This window comes from Rhincodon typus, chromosome 8 (genome assembly GCF_021869965.1).
Source record: "Rhincodon typus isolate 14 chromosome 8, sRhiTyp1.1, whole genome shotgun sequence".
NCBI classification, from domain to species: Eukaryota; Metazoa; Chordata; class Chondrichthyes; order Orectolobiformes; family Rhincodontidae; genus Rhincodon; species Rhincodon typus.
In genome coordinates, this window is record NC_063339.1 from 41,613,480 (window position 1) to 41,637,011 (window position 23,532).

Consider the following 23,532-nt stretch of genomic DNA (forward strand, 5'->3'; position numbering starts at 1 on the left):
CTATGATGCTGCTTGGCCTGCTGTGTTCATCCAGCCCTGCACCTTGTTGTCTCGGATTCTCCAGCATCTGCAGTTCCTACTATCTCCCCCTTAGATTCATGTTTTTGGAGGTGTGTGTGGGTGATGGCCAAGTTTGGTACCTGCCAGGATGGCCTCAACCAGGATCTTAGGTTCATGTGGCACTACAGGTGACCCCACCACACTATACACTGTCTCTCTCACACACTCATTCACATAAACACGTGCATACATACACATCCTCTCTCATACTCTGTCTGTCTGTCTGTCTGTCTGTCTGTCTGTCTCCCTTCCCACACCCCGTACCTAAAATGTCACCTCTTTACACTGATAAAACCTATAGTCCTCTTAGGATTGTGACCTCAAATGAATTTGAGGATTCACATATACATATTAATCAATGAAAGCCTTCTAACTGGTTAAAGATTTAACAGCATCTTGGGTTTGTTTAGTACGTCCTCATCATTGGTGTGATGCTTTGATCTTTTTCTTATAAATTCTCTCACTAACACCTAAAGGAGGAACAAGACTTTGAAAGCTTGTGTTTTCAAATAAACCTGTTGGACTATAACCTGAGATAACAAGGTGTAGAGCTGGATGAACACAGCAGGCCAAGCAGCATCAGAGGAGCAGGAAAGCTGACGTTTCGGGCATAGACCCTCCTTCAGAAATGGGGGAGGGGAAGGGGGTTCTGAAATAAATAGGGAGAGAGGGGGAGGCGGATAGAAGATGGATAGAGGAGAAGATACGAGGAGAGGAGACAGACAGGTCAAAGAGGCAGGGATGGAGCCAGTAAAGGTGACTGTAGGTGGGGAGTTAGGGAGGGGATAGGTCATTCCAGGGAGGACTGACAGGTCAAGGGGGCGGGATGAGGCTAGTAGGTAGGAGATGGGGGTGGGGCTTGAGGTGGGAGGAAGGCATAGGTGGGAGGACTATAACCTGGTGTCATGTGATTTCCGACCTAGTTCATCATAGTGCTAGCTGTTTGTTGAGCAATCTTGTTAGTCCCATTCCGCAGTTCTATCCCTGTAGCCTTACAAACGTGTTTCTTAAAACCTTACATGACTATCCAACATCCTTTTAAAATAATTGTCTCTGCTTCCACCATCACCCTCTTAAACAGAGATTTCTAGGTCATTATCATTTAAATAAAAACTTTGGTTTTAACTACTTTGCAAATGTGTTTTTGTTTTGCATACTGAGATAGGTTTCAGTATGTCTCTCCATGTTCCCTGGTGGCAGAAGATTCATTGAAGCGTCTCTGTTCATCCCTGCTGCCACCATTATCTCTTGTTGTAATCAATGTAATAATTTTCCCCTCCCTCGTACGTACGGGCCCACTCACCCTACACATACTACTGCACTTAGTCACTCGGCAGCTGAGCCTTGGGATATACTGCTTCTTGCACCTCGATTGAGACGTGATCCTTGTGTATTTTGAACGCTTATCGCTTGCATTTCCATTTCATTTCATCTCTCATAATAAAAAGATTATTTGAGTTCTCAACTACCAAGTTTAGTTCTACTAAATAATAAATTATTAAGAGACATTGACAAAGGTGGCAAAAGACGTTATTGAAACTGTATAATGGGAGCTACTAAAAACCAAATGTATGTATGTAAACCAAATTACTTGGAATTGTACAGTCTTTCTGGAACATAAGGGTGTAATTTCAGTCTATGTCCCATTGTCTGAATTGAAAAAAACAGAACACGTTCTAATATTAAAATTACGATTATTCACTTTCCAGGCAATGTTTCCATACTTCATGATTTTATAATTCATGTGTTTATAATTCAATGTTATAAAGAAATACTTGAGTATTTTGCAGAATTGTGTTACTAGGTTATTACAGGATTTATTCAGTATTGTTATTTGTAATTTCTGACATCAAACAATGCTTTAAGTAGTTAAAATACAGGAATTATTTGAAGTTAAATCTCTATTCAGTTTTTTCGAACTGCACTGATGTTTAACTTTTCTGTGAGCAGTAATCCTAATGCCACATGCCTATTTTGTTTCCTTATTTCCCACTTAGTTAACCTCTAGTCTAAGCTATTAAAATTTAGCGTGGTCTCAGTTATGTAACTATATGTTAGTTCATTCAAAGCCTTACAATCTTGTACCTTTTTTTGTAAAAACGTGTCTTCTCTATCGTAAGTTTTTCTTTAGCATTCAATCTTCTATCATAGAGATAATCTACATTTCTTCAAGGAAACATAAAAAATAAAGACTGGGAGTAGAAATAGGCCATTGGACCCTCCGAGCTTGCAATGTCATTCAGTAAGGTCATCGTTAATTTGTCTGAATTCCACATTCCCATCTGCCCCGATGCCTTTAATATCTTTGTCTAAAAGGAAACTATCTATCTCTGCCTTAAAAATATTTAATGACCCTCCCTCCACCGCCTTCTGAGGCGGAGAGTTCCAAGGCTGCCCCTCAAAAATTTCTCCCTCTCTATCCTGAAAACTGACCCCTAGTTGATGTATCCAGAAGAGGAAATATCCTTTCCACGTCCATGTCAAGACTACTTAGGATCTATAGGTATCAATCAAGTGACCCTCTCACCTTTCTAAACTCCAATGAAAACAAGTCCAGCCTGTCCGACCTTTCCTCATGAGACAATCTACTTATTCCAAGTATCTATCTAGTAAACTTCCTCTGTATTGTTTCCAAAATATTTGCATCCTTGTTCAAAGGAGAGCGAAGTTGCATGCAGTATTCAAGATGTGGTCTCACCAATGCCCTATATAATTGAAGCACAACATCCTTACATTTCAGAAGGATGGCATCCTGTTAGCCTTAATCACTTGCTGTACCTGTATGTTTAACTTTTTGTGACTCGTACAGTAGAGTACCCTCTGTATTTTGGAATTCTGCAGTAGTTCTTCATTTAAATAATATTGATTTTTATATTCTTCGTGCCAAAGTGAACAATTTCAGTTTCCGTTATTTGTACTTCATCTGTCCAATTTATTACCTATTCATTTAACCTCTTGTTAATCTGATTTTGCTTCCCATGTGATGTAAGGGGTATGATTTATATATTTGAGTTTAGATTTTTGAATTTGAACAACTGACGTATGGGTTTTCTGTGTGTCGAAGGAGTTTAATGATTAAGTTATTAGTACTTCTGTAGCCGTCGTGATCTATTTTTAAATGTTGAGGGACAGACTTTCTGCAGATTGCTGGTTTTGTTTGCTTGTAAAATTCTCCCAATGTAAACAGTTGTGTATTAGGCTTTGGAAAGATCAGGGATTTTTTTTCTCTATTGATTAAGGAAACATCCGTAGCTTGGGGAAATTTTTTTTGTTTTAGTTTAGGCAGTCTGCAGGAGTCATGGCTGAAGCTGCATGTGAAAAGCAGTTGCTCCTGAAAAAGAGAAATGAGTTAGAATTGTTAAAAATAGATTATTTCGTTGTAAGGAGTTAGCAACAGTACAGACCAGTTTGGTTAAACTCAGTTGTGTGAAGGCTGTAGAAGAGGCAAGGAATTGAAGCCATAGCTAAGTCAAACCATATGTGGGATAGAGAAAGAAATTCTCAGAGTACTGTGGGCATTAATGGGATTGTATTTTATACTGTTTTGAAAGCTTTAAATGTGTATTTATGTAAATAGTTTGGTTTCTTTTATCTTCATTTCTTTTGCGTAATAAATTGTTGAAACCAAATCTGCAAAATTGTATGCTTATGTTTCAGTGTAAGCTCATGTTAAAAGCTAGATTTCAATCTGGGATCAGTCTTGGTGTACATGGAAGAATGCAGCAAGGGCTATTATATCTTTATATATAATAGTCATATCAGTTTATCAACACTATCATTCAGTGCCTTCAGGTAGCTACAGGCCATAAGTTTGTTTAATTCAGTGCAAAATCTACTGCCATTTACATTATACATCTGCATTTGTTCTTTGAAGAAACTGATTCTAATTGTCAGGTTCGTATACTAGGAGAAAGTTAAACCGTAGAACTAGTTGGTTTACCTTGCTCTGTGTTAGCAACTTGATACCATTCTGTGACAATTACATCTGTTCCAGTCGTTTAAATTGACTTTTAAATTGCTTGATTCCATTGCTAACCGTTACAGTGAATTTGCCAGTTTCGAAATAACAAATTGAATTGATTTTAACAGATGCCACCTTGAATGAGGCTGCAAGAGTTCTCCGATTACTGCATATAGAGGAACTACGAGATCTTCAGACCAAGATTAATGAAGCTATTGTAGCCGTTCAGTCAATAATAGCTGATCCCAAAACTGATCACAGGCTAGGAAAGGTTGGAAGATGATTAAAAGATTGAAGTTGGAACTTTGTAATCTGTATTTTGAAACTCATAAAGAAATTGACAGAAGGAAATAACTTTTGAGTCCTGGTGATCAAGTAGTTTATTAGTGGCAAATTGTTCACTAAAGTGGAAATAAATAATAAAACTTGAGAAATTACAAGATTTGTTTCTTGAATTTTATTGTTAAATTGGAAGAAAGTTACAACAGTATGGTTACAAGAGTATTGTCAAATTAAACACATTCCAGGTAATGTACATGCTTCACAATAGGAAATAGCAAAAGTACAAAATTAAACTGTTCAAGTTGTTAAATTTATAGATTATGCTGTGCAAGAAAAAAAATGCATGGAAAAGCACTACAATGTGATGTAAAATGAAACATTCAAAACAAGTTTGGGAGCAGGTTCATTTAATAAATGTTTTCATGGTCTTGTGGTTTTACTATCTAGTGCTAATCAACATTTTTAGATATTTTGGTGAATATTATAATTGGAAAAGCTGAATAATAAATACTGTTTTCTATGGTAGCCTGTAGAGAATCCTAGATTGAACCAATTGAAAATTCTGTTATGGAAATAGCTGTTTTGCTGTCCCCACCTGGAGAAGCAGTTTAGAAATAAAAACAGGATTATTTTTAAAATGTGTAGTTTAGTGTTTGAAAGGCATGATGGAATGGCAAACTCTGCATTGTGGCTAAATTAATGAAATAATTGGAGGGTTAGATTTTTTTTTTTTAAAACTTGTCTGCCAGTTCTTATTCAACAATTTAAGGGAGAAGACGTGTTATACTAAATTACCAAATCCTGGTTAAACATTTTTGTGGCTTCAGTTTTTTTTAAAATCATGCTTTAAGAATATTTGATAGCATTAGACTAGGAGTAAGCACTTTGTATAACTGTAATATGGGATCAGTAGTGCAGATCAGTGTCAGATTTTGCTAAAATTGTTTGTAGTAGACATTGTTTGCAATTTTAAAACATAACTAAAGTCTTTAAAGGATATATATATTCCTCCATATCATTTCTTCCCAATTCCTGGCTCAATATAAAATTGAAGCTATCGATACTAACCAATATTATGGAGTAAATGGGGGAGCAACTTCTGGTATCTTCACATATGCAATAAAACATCAAAATCAGGAAGTTCCTATCTGATTTGCCTTGCAATCAATAGCTTTGTAACACTTGCGTCTCTCATACTCTAATGAAACACATGAAAGGTGAGAAGTTGCAGTGCTTGCCAAATAGATAAGCTGAAAAATGTTCAGTGAATTTAATATTCTAGTTTGGATTTCATGCCTCATTCGTTAGAGAGACAACGTGTTGCTTGTCTTGCTTTTTACAGGTATGGATTTCTTGGAGACGGTGCTGTGTTGGTTTCACTGCCATAATTGTAAATTAATGTGCAAAAATCCACTAAAATTCTGGACAGCTTTAGTGTGATGAATGGTGAGCACTGTTCTTGGTGACACAAGTCATTTAAAATGTTATTACTAGGCAGAATACCTTTGTGTTAAAGTGTCAAATCTAGAATTCTGATTTGTGATTAGTAAGAATCAATTCCGCATTATAGAGTGTGTCTGGAGTAAGTGAGACTTTTTTTTTAAAAGCAGGTACTATTGTTAAATTTCAACCTCTTCCCCACACCCCATTTAGGATTTTTAATAGCATTTGTGATTTTTTAAAAAAAGCAATATTAAATATATAATTGATATATTGTACCCCAACTCTTCCTAATCTATAAGATAAAGTTTGGATGCCTGTTTCAAAATACTATGATCATTTCCTAACTCTTGATCATTCTGTACCTTTTAATAAAAAAAAACTAGATTATTTGGAGGCATTTCTTCCTGCTACATTCATCTTCATTTGGTGCCCAGGTCTTGTTGAAAATGCTGCTTGTCTGAAGTCCAGTTTGTGAACTATTCTTTAGAATTAAGAACTGCTGGGAAGGCTCATAGTCTTAGTTACAGTAACTCATCATCACTATGGCTAGATACCTTTTATATAATTGACTATTATTTACTTGTTACAGGAATACTGCATCAGAACAATTTGAAGAATAAATTTACGTGAGGCAAAACCTCACAATGGTATGATCAGCATTGAACTAACTAAATAGGCCTGTAGTTGGGAAATGTGCAGTATGTCAATGTGTAAATGCATCTGTGTGCCAACTTTAAGAAAAAAAGTTTAATTTTGAGTTGTTATTTTTTAACAATATTCATGCTGTAAAATGATTTTAAATTTATAGTTTGGCAATTTTTATTGCTTTTGAAAATAAGCCCAGGTCAAATACAATTTACTACAGGCATTATTCATTGCCTGCAGTAGTTCAGTATGTCCACCTGACAGTTTGCGTTTTGTCTGTAATATGTCTCATAGACCTGAAATGTGTTAGGCTAGTCACAAGTGATATTGAGCAGTTGTTGCTTTACTGATGTTACACAATAAGAAAACCAGTATTGCTATACTTTGTTCCACATTAAATGTTAATGTATCAATCTTTGGTACAACTTGTAGCATCACTGTGGTTAAGAGTTTTGGTTAAAGAAATATTTTCAGTCTAACAAGAACTAGTTTTATTTTGTTGGACTAAAGTAGATTCATAGATGAATCATATGTATCTATGTTGTTTGACAAAGGTAACAATTACAGCAATACCTGACTGAATAACTGAATCTTGCTAAGTTTGACACCCATTCAGGTGTAGAATCTGAAAGTCGTGATTGCTTACAGTTGTTTGAAGCTGACTGATAAATACTTCTGAAATAAGTGCAGTAATTTTTGGATGATGGGGCAAGAAATTGAAACATTTGGTCAACCTTTAAGAAAAGAATACAGCCAGGCCCCAGATTGTGAACAGGTTCTGTTCTGGAGTCCATTCGCAAGGTGATTTCTTTGCAAATTAGAACACATTGCAGGACATTGTAAAGTGACTGTTCGTCAGTACAGGAAGTGTTCATATGGCACCCTTGTATGGGATCACATTTGTAAGTATGACCATTCGTAAGTTAGATGTTTGTAAATCGGGGGCCCTTGTACCACCTCCCATTAAATCATCTCTGGAGTACTTTATTGCAGCAATATAGTTTGTGCTTTTTCTTCACTGCATTGTATACTTATGTATCCATCACAGAATATTTATGCTTGTGTTCTTTAAATTTCAGAATAAGCGACCAGGTATTCATACCAGTCAGTGACTGTGTCCACTATAGCAATCAAAAGGCAGCACAGTAATATTTTCTTCAAAGTCATGAGGTACGGAAGCTCTTACCAAAAAATGTAGTTACTATGTAACATTTTCAGTCCCCACTAACAATGGGAGAAAAAATACAGACCAATCCATGCAGCATCATGCTCCAACAGAAACCACCTCTTCCTCCAGATGTAATATGCTGAAATACAGTTGTCATTACCAGCACAATCATTATTTTCTTCCTGCCAGGAGGGGAGAGAAAGGTCAATTAATGATAGTGTGCAAATATTCCTAATGGTGATGCTAAAATATACCAAACTGTCTTGTTGAATTTAAGTTGATAGTTCAGTTTTTCTTGAGAATATTACCTTGCTAGTTATCAAACTCATTCTGCTAAAGAATTTGGTTATTCCATATTTCTTTTACTTAAGAATTCTACCGACTGAGAATAGAGAAATTCATTGTGAAGTCGTTGAAAAGTGGCCATAGCTTGAACATGGATGCAGAAATGAAATGAAATAGGTGGGTTGAAGTTAAGGAATTAAAGGGTGTTGGATGATTATTTTAAAAAGGATGTCACACAAGGATATGGGTAAATGGCAAGACGCTTTTTAAACCGAGACACCTAGGTCTGCTTGTAAATCAATGTGTATATCTCTCCATTTAGGAATTATTCTGGACTTTTATTCCTCCTACCATGTATTAATGTCACACTCATCCATATGAATGCCATGCTCTTGCCTATATTGTCTGTCCAAATTTTCTGATGCCTCTGCATTGTCATCACACAAGTTTTGTATCATCTGTAAACTTGAAAATATTACAATTGCCCACCACATCCAAAGCATGGACATAGATTGTGAAAAGCTAGAGTCCAAGCACTGATCTTTGTTCTACTCCATTAATCACTGTGTTAATTTGAGAAAGACCCATTAATTCCTACTCTCTGCTTTTGTTAACCTCAGTCTATTCCACTTTCTCCACCTCCAATCACATGCATTTTAATTTTGTTTAAATTGCACCCGTGGGACTTTACCAAAAAACCTTCTGAAAATCCAAATCTACTACATCCAATTGGTCCCCTTTATTGAGTCTGCTAGTAACAACCTCAAAAATAATTTTGCCAAACATGTTTTCCCTATATAAATCCATGTTGAATCTGCCCAAACAATTACTTCCAAAATGTCTTTTTGATCATCCTTTTAAGAGCCTGATGTTAGTTGTATGAAAAATACTAAAATCTAACAGAACTGTAGTTCCTGGCTTTCGGTTACCCACCGTCTTCTCTTAAACAGTGGGGTTGCATTTGCAACCTTGAAATCTGCATGCATCCGTGTAGAGTTAATAGCATTTTGAAAGACAGTCACCATCGCATCCACTATCCTGGTGGTCATCTCTTTCAACACTAAGATGAAGGTCATGGCATTGTGGGGATTTATCAACTTTTAGTCCCAAAAAACTTTCCAATACTACATTTTTACTATTACTAATTTCTTTCAGCTCCACGTTCTCACCAGACCCTTAGATCTTAATTATTTCAGGGTGATTTTTTAGGTTTTCATCTGAGAAGACAAAGTACTGAGTTTGCTTCTCCATTATTTCTCCTCTTCCTATTCTAAATTCTCCTCACTGTCTATTGTCTTGGCTAATCTTTTAATTTTTACATAAGTATGAAGGCTTTTACAACCTGTTTAGGTTTCTTGCTATTTTATTCTGTTTTCTCTATCAATTTCTTGGTCCTCTTTTGCTGAATTCTAAAGTTCTCCCAATCCTCACACTTACACTTTTTTTTGACCACCTGATCAAAGGACAAGGCTCATAAAAGGGTTTGGGCCCGAAACATTGACTTTCCCGCTCCTCTGATGCTGTCTGACCTGCTGTGTTTGTCCAGCTTTATGTTTATTGACTCTGACTTCCAGCATCTGCAGACCTTACTGTCTCCTAGGCTTATAGAGTGCTCTCTAACTTCTTTTGTCAGCTGGGATTCTCTCACTTTTCCTTTTGGGTACTTGTTGCCTTAAAGGAATGTACTTTTTCTTTTGAAAAACAAGCATTAATTCTTTAAGTACTAGCTTTTGCACATGCATTTTTTGATTTCGACCAGAACTAAGTTCCTCCTCATACCTTTATAATTAACCTCCTTTAGATTTAAAACCCTAGTTTCAGATTGAAATACATCTTTTTCAAACTTAATGGAACATTCTATCATGCTAATTATTTCCTAAAGGGTATTTTACACACAATAGCCATTTCTCAATGGATAACAGTAGATCAAAAACAGCCAGGGCCCTAGTTGGTTTCTGAACATATGGTTGCAGAAAACACACATATATTCCAAGAATTTTACCTACACAACATTGGGTCAATTTACTAAGCACCAAACTATAAGTAGATTGAAGTGTCTCATGATTATTGCATTCCCCTTACTTGCACCTCTAATTTTCTGAATTAGATCATGCCGTACATTACCACTACTGATTAGTGGGCTGTAAACCACTCCTATCAATACTTATTGCTAAAAACTACATTTGAAAAATTCAGCTTGTAGTTGTGCAGTTGGTTGGGACACCAGAACTCCCTCTCTGTTCTTTTGAATAATTCCATGAAATATTTTAGATTCATTTGAGCAAGCAGTAGCATCTTGCTTTATATCCTTATTCTGCAATAAGTATTCCTTCTGTACTGCACTGATGTGTTTGGCTGTATTGTGTCTTCATTGGGACCGTGAGGTTTGAATCCATGAACTTCTACTAATGTGTTCTATCAGGTTATTAGATCATTAAAGACCAGCTTTGAAAACACCTTGCATAAACTATACTCAAATTCTAATTCAGGTAGTGTTGTTACGAGCAAAACTGAAGAGCCCTTAAATACATTAAGGTTAAAGTTTTTTTTAAATTTTAAAATTCTTGGATCTTGAGTATAAGAGGCTGGAGTAAATCAAAGAATGTTAATATGTGATCTGCACCAACAGATCTTTAAACATGCAATAGCAGTAGAAAGCGGCTGCAACTTTTTAAGACATCTTTGAGCTATGGGAATTGCTTTAGAACACAGTGCTTCAAGGGAGAATAATATCACAAAGCATACACTTCTTTTCAATTTAGAATTGCTATTCCTTGGTAAGAATCTTTCAATTTCATATCCTCTTACCATGCGGACAACGAGGGTAGGCCACAGTTATGCCGTACAGATGTGATCGCTGATTAGGTAGGTATTCGTCGGTAATTTGGTTATTATCTTTGGATACAACAATAATTCCATCTCTGAAAAGAAAGAAATAGAATCAGCACTTCTGGTTCAATGTTTGGAGCAACTAGGAAGGAGAAAAGACAGTTGTGGATAGCAGAACTGGTCTCGGTTTACTTAAGGGCTTCCAACATGTCAACCTTTGCCCCACTGAACTACTCAATAGATTTTTGCTTGAAGTTGCTATCATATTTGTTATGTATAACATTCCCTGTTTCTATTTATTTTGTTTTGGTCCTTAAAAAGCACTATCCCCCATTATTACATTGCTGTGGCTTCTAGCTTCCCTATCCTACTCCACATCTCTGTCCTGCACTATCCTAGGCTCTCTGTTCTCCCAGGGCTATGCTGTTGTATTACTCGCCTGAGCAGTTCTCCAGCACTGGAAGCAGCACCTGGAGATTTGAGGTATGACAACAAGAAGCTTTGACTGTCACAAAGTAACACAAAGGAGAGTTTTTGTTTCTTTATTCATTCATGGGATGAGGGTGTCGCTGGCTAGGCAGCATTCATTGCCCATCACTAACTGCCCAGAGGGCAGTTGAGTCAACCACATTGCTGTAGGTCTGGAGACACATGTAGGGCAGATCAGGTAAGGATGGCAGTTTCCTTCCCAAAAGGACATTAGTGAACCAGATGGGTTTTCCCCCAACAACTGGCAATGGATTCATGGTCATCATTAGACTCATAATTCCAGATTTTTATTGAATTCGAATTCCACCATCTGCTGTGGTGTGATTTAAACCTAGTCCCCAGAACATTATCTCGGTCTCTGGATTAACGTCTAGCAATAATACCACTCAACCATCACCACCTCTAAATGGGATGGATTCTGTGATGGCTACCACAGAAATTATTCAGGGCTTTTAGGGTGGAGAGGGATCTGAGTGCCCCAGCGAGGCTAGTAAGGCGCTGGGTTTTGGAAGGTATGTATCTAGGAAGGGGTGGGGGTCACATCTCAGGGGAGCCTCCCCTAATGCATAAAGAGTATCCACCAAATGAGGGACAACCTTTCCTTCAAGCCTTTTCCCATCTAGGCTGCTCAAGGGAAAAAAAAATGGCCTGCCTATGTCAGTCATATTATGGTGTGGGTGGTGTATTTTTCTGGTCAATAAGCTTGCTAAAAAGTCTGTTGACCTTTGATTATTCATTTGAATAGGGCAGGCAGGCTGCCAATTTTGATATCTTGCTCACCCTAGTTTATTATGGGAATAGGTCAGCTATGGGTGGTGGTTAGCCACCTAATGAACTTGATTATTCCCCATACTCAGTTAGGCTGCGAAATGTAGGCCATAGTTACACTTAACAGTTCCCTTAAACTTTGCTCTTACCTTCTCCAATCTGTGTAGTAGAAGTGATTTGCATAGGCAACAATACTAAAGGGATAGTTTAGACCACGTTGCACCACATGTCTTCCTGTACCATCGGAAAATATGCACTCTAGATCTTTGGTTCCTTTTTGTCCCAGTCATCAATGAAAGCAAGAAGAAAGATCATTAGTATTCAACGGGAAATTCTCAATTATATAATCCCTACAGTGTGGAAACAGGCCCTTTGGCCCAACAAGTCCACACCAACTCTGAGCATCCCACCCAGACCCATCCCCCCTCATCTACACATCCCTGAACACCACGGGCAAATTAATATGGCTAATCCACTTAGTATGGCCAATCCACCTAGCCTGCACATCTTTGAATTGTGGGAGGAAACCCTCGCAGGCACAGGGAGAATGTGCAAACTCCACACAGACAGTCGCCCGAGGGTGGAATCGAACCCGGGTCCCTGGTGCTGTGAGGCAGCAGTGCTAACCACTGAGCCACCATGCTGCTCCAATTTCATTAGTGTATGCCTTCAGCAGTTCGGAGTAAGGGTCACTGGACCTGAAACGTTAACTCTGATTTTTTCTTCAGAGATGCTACCAGACCTGCTGAGCTTTTCCAGCAACTTCTGTTTTTGCCTTCATTTTGTTTTATTCTTTAGCTTTAATGCCAACTAACTTGATCTTTTAAAATGTTTCCTTGAATAAAGTATGCTTAGCCTGTGAAACATACCAGCATCAGCCCAACATAGTTGCAAGGAGAAAGGGTCAAATGTCAGCCCATTGGGCAATCCAATGTCGTTTTTAACCAACACCCTTCTGTTAGTTCCATCTACACGAGAAGTCTCAATTTTAGGAGCTTCACGATTCCAGTCTGTCCAGTAAAGGTTGCTGAAGGGAAAGCAGAAGACAACCAGAATTAATATAAACAAGGCTGTGTATCTAATCTAAAGGCAATGGGAGCCTGTCATAAACCATTTACAAAATAAACCATTGTCCTAGTTGAGGCTATCTTAAAGGAAACATTTGCTAGTCCCAGGTTTAATTTTTAAATTCCCTCCATTCAGTACAAGTATTTTAGGTGTACAGTATAGTGTGGTGCCAACATCTGGGGAACATGCTGCCATAACATCTAATACAGATGGTTGTCAGATGTTAGCATTTTGGAAAAACCCCATTGTTTGGTTTATGACTTGTAAAAGCTATGTAAAATCATGTTGTCTGCATGAGCGATGTATGTTTAATTGAAAAGAAAGCATGTCAGATATTTAAAAATTGTTATTCTAGAAAATTCTGAAGTTGTAAATGTTTGATATAATCTTCATATGCTACCTACCCATTAAGGGAGTCCACTGCAATTGCTCTGGGATTTACCAGATCAGTATCAACAAGAACTCGTCGTTCAGATCCATCCATTTTAGCAACTTCTATCTTATCCAATCCACTGTCAGTCCAAAACATGTTTCTATGGAGGTAGTCTATGGTTAGTCCTTCAGGACTAATCAGGTCTAAAGAGTTAGAGCAGAAACACAAAAGTGGCGATACAGATTATTCAGTGTCCATCTGATAATTTACTACAGTAATTGGGCAGTATAACTGCAGTTATGAGTTGGATTTTATACTGTGGTGGGTTCTCCCATACTCTGGCATGTTGCACTACAGCCATTTAATGTTCATTGGACACTAATGGCTTGAGGTAAGATTTTTGCCACTCATCTGGGGAGTGGGACTGGAATATCCCAGCAGCTGCCAGTCATTCTCAGGAGCACCACAAGAAGCACTTAGTCCCTAACACAAATCACTGCTGGAGCTGATTGGATAGGTGGGTGAGCTTGGTGTTATTGATAGTATAGGAGGTCTTGTGAAGACTTTGATGTTGAGCAGGGCCTCGATGGGCCTGAAGAACACTAAAGGAGGTAACCTGTCTACACCGACCACCAGCTGATAGTGAAAGTTGCTAGGCTTCCTGCTTGATGCTAGTCTCTGCTGGACATGGATGAAATTGTAGTAGGAGTGGGAAGACGCCATTGTGGCCACTTAAGAGCCTCTATAACCCCATGATTGGAGAGACCACAAGGCCTTAAGAATGCTTGTTAACATTTGTCTATTCAAAATTGCATTATAATTATAAAATTTTAAGTTTACACCAGGTAATTTTCTTTTCATAATGTTTGTCTACTTGTAAAAACACAATAAATTTTTAGGACCTCTATTAATAAGAACTCACCCGAATTAATGATGGTTTCTGGCTCAGCACCTGGTTCCAAACTAGCACGATTAATAGTTCGGCCAGAAACATCAGTCCAGTAAACCATCTTATCCCTGCAGTCATAATCAATACCAATGACAATTGAACCCTTAGAGAAAAATAAACCAAAGAAAAGTTAATCGTCTGCTAAACAACATTTTGGAAAAACCTTACAAACCTGTATAACAATTAGAGAAACTCAAATATGAACTTCAGTTCACTCATATTACCTTACTGGAAAAACAGACCACAATTTATAAAGTTAATTAAAGTTTTGGCAAAGATCGGTAGCTTGGGTTGTGGGTGAGGTTGTTGACTTGCTCGCCGAGCTGGCATGTTCTCGTTCAGACATTTCGTCACCATGCCAGGTGATGACATCAGCAGAGCCTCCGATGAAGTGATGTTATTCTACTCCGCTTGGAATTTATACTGTCTGGTCTGTTATGGTGAGTAGTGTCATTTCCGGTTTTGATCTGTATGGGTTTGTATATGGGGTCCAATCCTACATGTTTGTTGATTGCATTACAGGTGGAGAACCATGCCTCTATGAATTCCTATGCATGTCTATGTTTGGCTTGGGCTATAATGGTTACCTTGTCCCAGTTAAACCAGACATCCCCCTCAGACCCATTGTTTCCCTACCAGGCACACCTTCACACAAACTGGACAAGGATCTACAACAGAGATTGAAACACCTAGTTAACGAATCGCCCCATTCCATTCGCTCAACCCAAGATTTCCTCGATACCCTCAAGAACATAAAAATCAGCGATTGATGGGATTATGGTATCCTTTGACGTCACAGCTTTATTCACATCACATCGACGTCCCACTAGCCAAAGAAACAGTGGCCACGTGACTAGAGGAAGCAGCAACACAGACCAGCAGCTCTATCAGCCATGACAACATACTTAAACTACTAGACCTCTGCCTCACCACATACTTCGTCTTTAATGGTCAAGTATACAAACAGATCAACGGTACACCAATGGGGTCACCCATCTCAGGACTCATCGCAGAAGCAGTCATGCAAAGACTAGAACACACCACCCTCCCCTGCATTAACTGTGGATCTGATATGTAGACAACACATTTGTCATTATTAAACACAAATTAGAAGAGACCCGCCAACTCATCAACAGCGTATTCACAGGGATTAAATTCATAAGGGAAGAAGAAAACAAGAATCAACTTCCGTTTCTGGATGTTAAAGTTGAGCCTATGATCAACAGGGAGTTCCAAACCTCAGTATACAGAAAAACAACCTCTACTGATCAAATCCTCAATTTCCACAGCAAGCAACCCAATGTCGACAAACAAAGCTGGGCCAGGACACACTACAACACTCCGGAACTAGGCAGGAAAGAGGAAGCGCACCTATACAAAATCCTTGCCTATAAACAGATATCCTCACAACTTCATCCGCAGATGCCGACTAAACAGACAACAACAGGAGGATGCAGCACACCCTAACACACTGGCCACACTGCCCTACATACTGGAACTGACAAGACTCCTAAGATCACTAGGAATAATGGTGACCCACAAGCCCACAGCCACTCTACGACAAACACTTACAAGGATTAAAGACCCCATTCCCACAATATGTAGAATGAACGTGGTTTACAAAATACCATACAACGACTGCCACAAACATTACATTGGACAGACCAGAAGGAATCTAGCCATCAGAATACATGAACATCAACTAGCAGCAAAACAGCAGAATGAGCTCTCTTTAAAATCGGTACATTTAGACAATGAAGGCCATCAATTTAACTGGGATAGGGTAACCATAGTAGCCAAAGCTAAACATAGACACGCATGGGAATTCCTATGGGCATGGTTTTCCACCCATAATGCAATCAAATATAGAGAATTAGACCCCGTATACAAACCCATACAGATCAAAACCAGAAATGACGGTATTCACCATAATGGACCAGACAGTATAAATTCCAAGCAGAGTAGAATAACATTGCTTCATCGGAGGCTCCACTGATGATGTCACCTAGCATGGTGATGAAACGTCTAAACGAGAACAAGCCAGCTTGTTAAGTTAATATCTTCTGTTATTTGTTAATCAGTGCAAAATAGCTGATGCATAAACATTGTGACAATTCTAGAAAGACAAACTAAGTAATGGAAACAAAACTACTCTCAAAACAATATTCTGCATAGATGTGGTAGCAGAACTTGAGTTACTTTTTATAATGTTCTAAGTTGATGTACAGAATATGACATTACTGTCAATTAGGAAATCATGATCAAATTGGAATAGTTAAGTGACATTTTTAAATAATGTGCTTGATCACAGAAAAGCAGTGGCAGGTGTAAATAACAGAACTCAATTTCTGCTTCTGTCTTGCTTGCATATATCAGCAGTAAGAAGCAAGATTAATTTACTTCAGCAGAACGCTGATGACCATTCCCTTCGTTCCTTAGTTAGTTTTTATGTCTGGACAAAGTGTACAGAAGGCCTAAGTGAAACCAGATCAAGTGTGATCTGATTTATAACTGTCAAAAGTCACAACCCAAAGGGTCAAAAGAGGGCAAAACTCTGACTTATCAGAGGGCCATCTGGAAAATGAAAGAATACTAGTTCCACTGGAACTTGGTTAAATTTAACTTACTGGGGAGTTAACAGGGGTTCTAGTGGCAGTGGTGGGGTGGATAAATGACAAGGCATTATGGGATTAAGGTTTAGACATACTTAGGAAATTTCTCCTTTCAAAGGCCCGGTGGAACATGCCAGTTGAGATCAGAATGAGTTCATTGGAAGGCCCTAAACCTTTGCTGGATTCAGGTGATCAATTCAAATGCAGCAATGTACCTTTTTAAGTGGCAGAATGACTCCTGTAGTAAAGATGTTTCTGTTTGACTCATTTGTCCCTCAGCATTCTTGATGCCAAGTTGCAAGGTGCTTCTCTGGTTGAACAGATCAACGTGAGCAGATGCGCCTTCAGTCCTGGCAATTCTGATGGCTGTTTCCCAGATTGGGAACAAAGGCTTGGACCTGAGCTGTGATTGGTATGGGCACAGCTGGTGGTGCAGCACTGAGGAGCATCAGTGTCCATTGCTCAACACCGGCTCCATGGGCTAAAATTAATTGCTGTCAACAAATTGTAACATGAGACAACTTTGCTGTATTCCAACCATGACTACTTATCAAAAGTAATTTAATTAGTAGTAAAATACTAGGAATCCTGTAAAATTCCTGAGATCGTGGAAGGCACTTTATAAATGCAAGTCTTTCTTTAAACTTGACAGTAAACATGTGTTCAATCTTCTCACTTGTAGCTACTGTAGTATACTTGCTGCTATACTTCAATTCAAATCATTTGCATGGTAATATTAGTACCAGCATTTGATTTATATGCATGGATGCAATTTAATGACGACCTGTTTACATTTACTAAAATATGAAAGCAACCTGACGTTTTCCTTTCGTAAATGCTAAAATTGTCTGCAGCTATTTCAATGGAGAAACTAATAAAAATAGGTACTTTACATGAAGAGCTAATAGGCTCTTGGCTCCCTCTTTGTTTAGCTGAGTACCGTTCAGGGGCAGGTACCCAATGTGCTGTCCCTGAGCATATAAAAGGAAGGTACCCGTGCTTGGTGGAGTCACAACAGGTGCTGGAGAAGGTTGTGTAATGGGAGGTGCAACCGTTGGTATACCTGGAAAAATTCAATAGAAAAAACATCATAAAACACTAGAATGAATTCAAATCTTCATAAAATTATGATGATTACAATGCGGTGTGTCAATAAGAGGCAATTAGCAAGAACAGTTCTGATTAACCTATACAAATTGTGACTTTATACTGTTGCTATCTATAATACTGCATGGTTCAACCTTGCCTGAATTTGTAGTACTCCTGCCTCTGAATTGTACACAGTACACAATACACAGGCTGATGCTCGAGTACCAAAGAAGTTCTAAATTATATTTTGGAGTCTATAAATCAAGGTGGAGTGTTTTGGATATCAAAGATCTTCAGGCACCACTCAAAGAAAGGTGGAGGAGTTTTCCCCAGTCACCTGCCCAATATGTATTTCAACAAAAATTAATAAAACAGATTCGCCTTGGTGGGATCTTGATGTGCACAAGTTGACTGATGTGTTTCAGTATATTATCAATAGTGGTAGAAATTTTTAAAAGAGTACTTTGAAGCACTTCAGTAATGTAAAGAGCTCTGACCCCATCCCTATCTGCCTTTTGTAGGGACCGCTCTCTCCACGACTCCCTCGTCCGCTCCAAGCTCCACGCTCCCCACTAACCCCACCATCCCTGGCATCTTTCCCTGCAACTGCAGGAAGTGCTACACCTGCCTCTACACTTTTCCCCCTCATCTCCATTCAAGGCACAAAACTAACCTTCCACATCAGACAGAGGTTCACCTGCACATCCATCAACGTGGCCTCCTGCACATCGGTGAGACCAAGCGGAGACTCGGAGACCATTCTGTAGAGTATCTGTGCCCTGTTTGCAACAAATAACCCCTTCCGGTCGTGAACCATTTTAACTCCCCTTTCCACTGCCTGGGTGACCTGTCCACCCTGGGCCTCGTCTAGTGTCACAATGATGCCACCCGCAAACTGGAGGAGCAGCACCTCATATTCAATCTCTGGAGCTTACAGCCCGATGGCCTAAACATGGATTTCACCAGTTTTGAAATCTCCCCACCCCTGGCCTCATCCCGTGACCAACCCTCCCTCTCATCCCTGCCTCCTTGACCTGACACAACCTGTTCATCTTTCCCATCTTTTCCAGCTATCCACCCCACCCATCCCACAGACCAATCCCCAGCACTCCCTACCTGTACTCACCTATCACCATCCCACCTTCTATTTATTTCTGAGCTCCTTTCCCTCTCCCCATTTCTGAAGAAGAGTCCTGACCCAAAACGTCAATTTTCCTGCTCCTCTGATGCTGCATGGCCTACTGTGTTCGTCCAGTTCCACACTGTGTTACCAATGCAATGATAGCTGTTTCTTTCCGAGTGTCCCTAATGATTTGAACTTCTCATTTTAGAAATTAGATGTGAATTATTTTTACCAACATCACATTTTCATTATTCCTTTCCTCTACCTTAAAAAGATCTTTAATTTTCACTTTACAAACAAAGTCAAGATGGAAGTTCTCACATGCTGGTGGACTGCCGTGTTCAGTTCTAGTTCCTTGAATTTCTCGACCCTCTTTATCCACACACCAACAGTAACCACTGTTTCCATGGCATTGCAGGGGGCTAAAATCCCCAGACTCATCACATTCAGGAATATATTGATCATTAGCTGGTCTGCCACCATAATGTTCCAGAAGACTCAGTCTCCACCGTTCACACACTGTTGGTTGGCGCTGTGTGGGTTCTGAAATGGATCAATACAGTGCAGTTAAAGTGTAGAATTTTCTTCTGTTGAATGAAATTGTTGGAGTATTGTCTGATCGTGATTCAATTTTATGAATAGAGTGCAAAAAGTGATCTAGCCCAAAATAATAGATTTAAAACAATACAGATTTAACAACAGACCAAATAGTAGAGTTATTATATTTCAGATAGATTTAATTAAATTCAAAAAAGGTGTAAAAGACGTGCATCAATAGCTGGGTTCCAGGGATAAACAGATTTGAGCAAAAAAAATTAAAAAACAGACACATTCACAGCAGTTAGAGAATATATAACCAAACTGAGATACATAAACATTATAGAAGGAATGTAAAAACTAAAGTTAAAGAAAGCAACACCAAGGACTTTGTAAACACACACGAAGGGATAGTTAAAAAGACTAGATGGTGATAAAGGTCTTTTTGTACTGAATCTGAACAAATGATAGAGTAGCTAACTAAGTATTTCTCCTCAGTCTTACAGACATATGTGGAAGAGGCTCTTTTAGAGTTCCGAAGGGGGAGGATGTGGAATAATCATCACTAGACTAAAAAAAATTCAAAAAGAAGCCGCACTTAAGAAAAGTTAAAGTTGTCTAAAAATAGAAAATCAGATCAAGCCCAAATGATATATATATCACAAAATACAGAAGGAAATTACAAAGGAGGTAGCAGAGGATCAACTGTAATTTAAAAATATTATGAAAATGGTAATTGTGCCAAGACATGCGAATTTCAAATGTTAAATACTAAACAAGAAAAAATAATTTTAACTGATGAAGAACAATATTCAAAATGTGAGATTAAATTATTGATAACTTTATGAAGACATGGGCTACTCTGCAATAGGATAGAATGATAAAAAGGGCAGGTTTAAAGCACAGGCCATCTTGGCCCCCTCTGGAGGTCCCCAGCATCACACAATGCCAGTCTTCAGCCAATTCAATTAACTTTATGTAATACCAATAAATAGCTGGAGGCACTCGATACTACAAAGCCTATGGGCCCTGACAACATTTTGGTAATAGTATGGCAAATAGTACTGCACCTCTAGTCAAGCTGTTCCTGTGTAGCTACAATGCTAGCATCTACCCAACAATGTGGAAAATTGCCCAGGTACATCTTGTATATAAACAACAGAAAAAAATCTAACCCAGCCAATTACCACTCTATCAGTCTACTCTCGATCATCAGTATCAAGCAGCTATCAAGCAGCTCCTGCTCAACAATAACCTGCTCAGTGATGCCCAGTTTGGGTTCCACCAGGGCCACTCAGCTCCTGACCTCATTACAGCCTTGGGTCAACATGGACAAAAGAATTGAATTCCAGAGGTAAATTAAGTGTGACTTCCCCTGATAACAAGGTAGCAAGAAGCCCTATCAAAACCTGAGCGAATGTGAATCAAGGGAAAATTTTTCACTGCTGGAGTTAGACGTGGCACAAAGAACAACCATGGCACAACCACGTAGTTGACACTGCACACAGTGTCTGCTCTAACATATGTAATATGTCTTACTGTTTTAAATAAAATCAACCCACAGCATTAATTAATCCCTCATGCCAATTCATGATTAGACCAATTTCACTAATGTGACATGGTGGGACGGCAGTGGAAACGATCATGCAGATGAGAGCCGTCATGTTTGAACAATGTTGAAAACACAAGTTGCTGGTAAGCACACAAATCCCTGTGGAAAGGACAGTTTAACTCATTTGAAAGAGGCAAGCAATCAGGGTGCATACTGGATCGATAGCAAGCAAGGGAAAAATCCAAGTCAACTTTTCAGAATGTCCTAATTTAAATTGAGACAAAGCAGATTTCCTAATAGAATTTAAAATTTTTCACTGTGTCCAGAGGTATGGTTCTTGATTTGGATGTGGCTGAGGCAAAGCTATGAGCTACTAAGATTTGCTTAGCAATTGGTAACGGAGACTAGACAGACAGAGCTGTCAGGATCACATTGAGAGCTAAGATATCCTCAAAGATATGGACCGCATTAGCAGACCAACTCGGAGTCAGATTAAGTTTGTTCCTGGACTAGATTTCATATTATTCAGACAGACGCTATCAGAATCCACGGACTCATTGTGATTTTTCAGATAGGAAGCTAGCAAAAAGAATTATTGAGTCAGCAATCACATCCACTCCCATGGAAGCTTTCTGGAAAGATTTTTTTAGATGAGGCAAAAACTTGTACCAATGAGAAGCTACTGAAGGATGGATGTAGGTATGAAGTGAACCTCACAGGTTGACAATGTTTATTGGTCTTCAGTACAAATTCAACTGTTGACACAATAATCGGAACACCCAAATATACCAAGAGATGTTGAAGGTATGCCTTCTGTACACACCAGGGTAAGGCCCAGATTTTAATCAATTTTGCAAGGCATCAACCAAATAGGCCATTGGCAAAGCCTGTGCAAACTAGAGCAAATGCTAACTCAGTAACAAAGAGTTATGCACTAACCTAAACAGACCACACACAAGGAGTACATTCATACTAGGATGTTCTGGAAAAGGCTAAAAACATTGATAGAATTTATTTTTAAAATGTCTATAAAACCAGAAGCTTCAAAACTAGCTAGAAACTCAAGGGAAAAAAGAACAGTAAATGCCAAGAAAATTTTAATCACTTAAAACACTTTGAGGAATGGGATCAGTCATTGGCTAAGCTCATGTAAAACATGGATGTAGTGCTTCAGGATAAGCAACTGCAGCCCATGAAAGAAAAACTTGGCAACAAAAACAAAAACGGGAATGACATAAAATATCACTGATGGCTGTGGTAATCAACGGTATCTTATAATTATGAGATCTAGATGTATCAGCAAATTACCTACACATTATAGTATGCTGTATGCTCCGTGTATTACTGTAAATTCTTAAACTGTTTTGGAAAGGAGGGATGCATACTTTTCCTTTAAGGCAGTTCACCTTTAAAAGGACTCCATGTACTGTGTATATTCAATGTTGTGAATGTTGCCCACCAGTTAATAAGCAATGCAACATACAATCAATTGGTTTGCTATTGTGTCTATCTCATGACATATGCAGTGTATTGTGTTTTACAGTTTTAAATAAACAAATCCACAAAGTTAATCAATTTCTGAGAAGCAACTGATTGTTAGACAATCATCATTGATAGGACACAGCAGAGGCCTGAAATTGTTTGTTGTATCACTGAGGGAAATGTGTTCCGATAGGAGGTCAATCTCTGTGCAGATTGCACTCTGCTTGTATTTGGTCTCACTGCTCTGCACAAGCAAGTTTTCCCTATTGAGTTGGTGTTAATCAAATGAGAATTAAAGCCAGACTTCAAAAATATTGCAGATAAAACTATAAAGGGCAATATTCAAACATTTAGTATTATGTTTGGTATCTTTCAATTCCAATACTTCAGAGTATGCACCATATGGCACACAATAAAGCTTGAGAGCATAAAATGGCTACACTCACCAAAGTAGCCTCTTATTCACTTACGATTATTCTATGTTATTAATTTTTATTGTCAAAGGATGATAAAAGATCCAATGGTGTTCTGTTAGTAGATTTAAAATAAAAATCAAAGGACATGGGGTGGTCCAAAGTTATATAGCAGAAAAATTATGTTTAAAGGTTTGATGTGAATATATTTATATATTAAAAATATTTTAACATGCATGATTTAATACATTAAATGTCTATACACTCTAAAATTGTATTAGTATCTGGCAACATTTGTACCCTTCAGGGAAAATGCACTGTTTTGACCAATTTATTTGATCAGTTTCCAAATAGCTTTAACGAGGTCGAGCCAACACTTAAATGCCAACGACTTGTAGGTTTTA

The 23,532-nt window shown here is 38.4% G+C and overlaps 2 protein-coding genes across 7 annotated transcripts in view; one reads left to right on the forward strand and one right to left on the reverse strand.

The window, feature by feature from the left end:
- rtraf (RNA transcription, translation and transport factor) overlaps positions 1-4,458 on the forward strand; it is a 35,341-nt gene extending 30,883 nt beyond the window's left edge. The window contains exon 9 of the mRNA XM_048599856.1: positions 4,150-4,458. Within this exon, the coding sequence (XP_048455813.1) occupies positions 4,150-4,304 (155 nt within the window). The 3' untranslated portion in view covers positions 4,305-4,458. The remainder of the gene's footprint in view (positions 1-4,149) is intronic.
- Positions 4,459-5,386: 928 nt separating this feature from the next.
- Positions 5,387-23,532, reverse strand: part of nid2a (nidogen 2a (osteonidogen)) — a 107,255-nt gene continuing 89,109 nt past the window's right edge. For all 6 annotated transcript variants that reach the window (XM_048599848.1, XM_048599847.1, XM_048599851.1 and 3 more), the window contains 8 exons: positions 19,466-19,687; positions 17,826-17,995; positions 14,294-14,423; positions 13,403-13,574; positions 12,800-12,957; positions 12,080-12,203; positions 10,653-10,765; positions 5,387-7,741 (listed from right to left, as the gene is read on the reverse strand). In XM_048599848.1, coding sequence (XP_048455805.1) covers positions 7,731-7,741; positions 10,653-10,765; positions 12,080-12,203; positions 12,800-12,957; positions 13,403-13,574; positions 14,294-14,423; positions 17,826-17,995; positions 19,466-19,687 — 1,100 coding nt within the window. In that variant the 3' untranslated portion in view covers positions 5,387-7,730. The remainder of the gene's footprint in view (positions 7,742-10,652; positions 10,766-12,079; positions 12,204-12,799; positions 12,958-13,402; positions 13,575-14,293; positions 14,424-17,825; positions 17,996-19,465; positions 19,688-23,532) is intronic.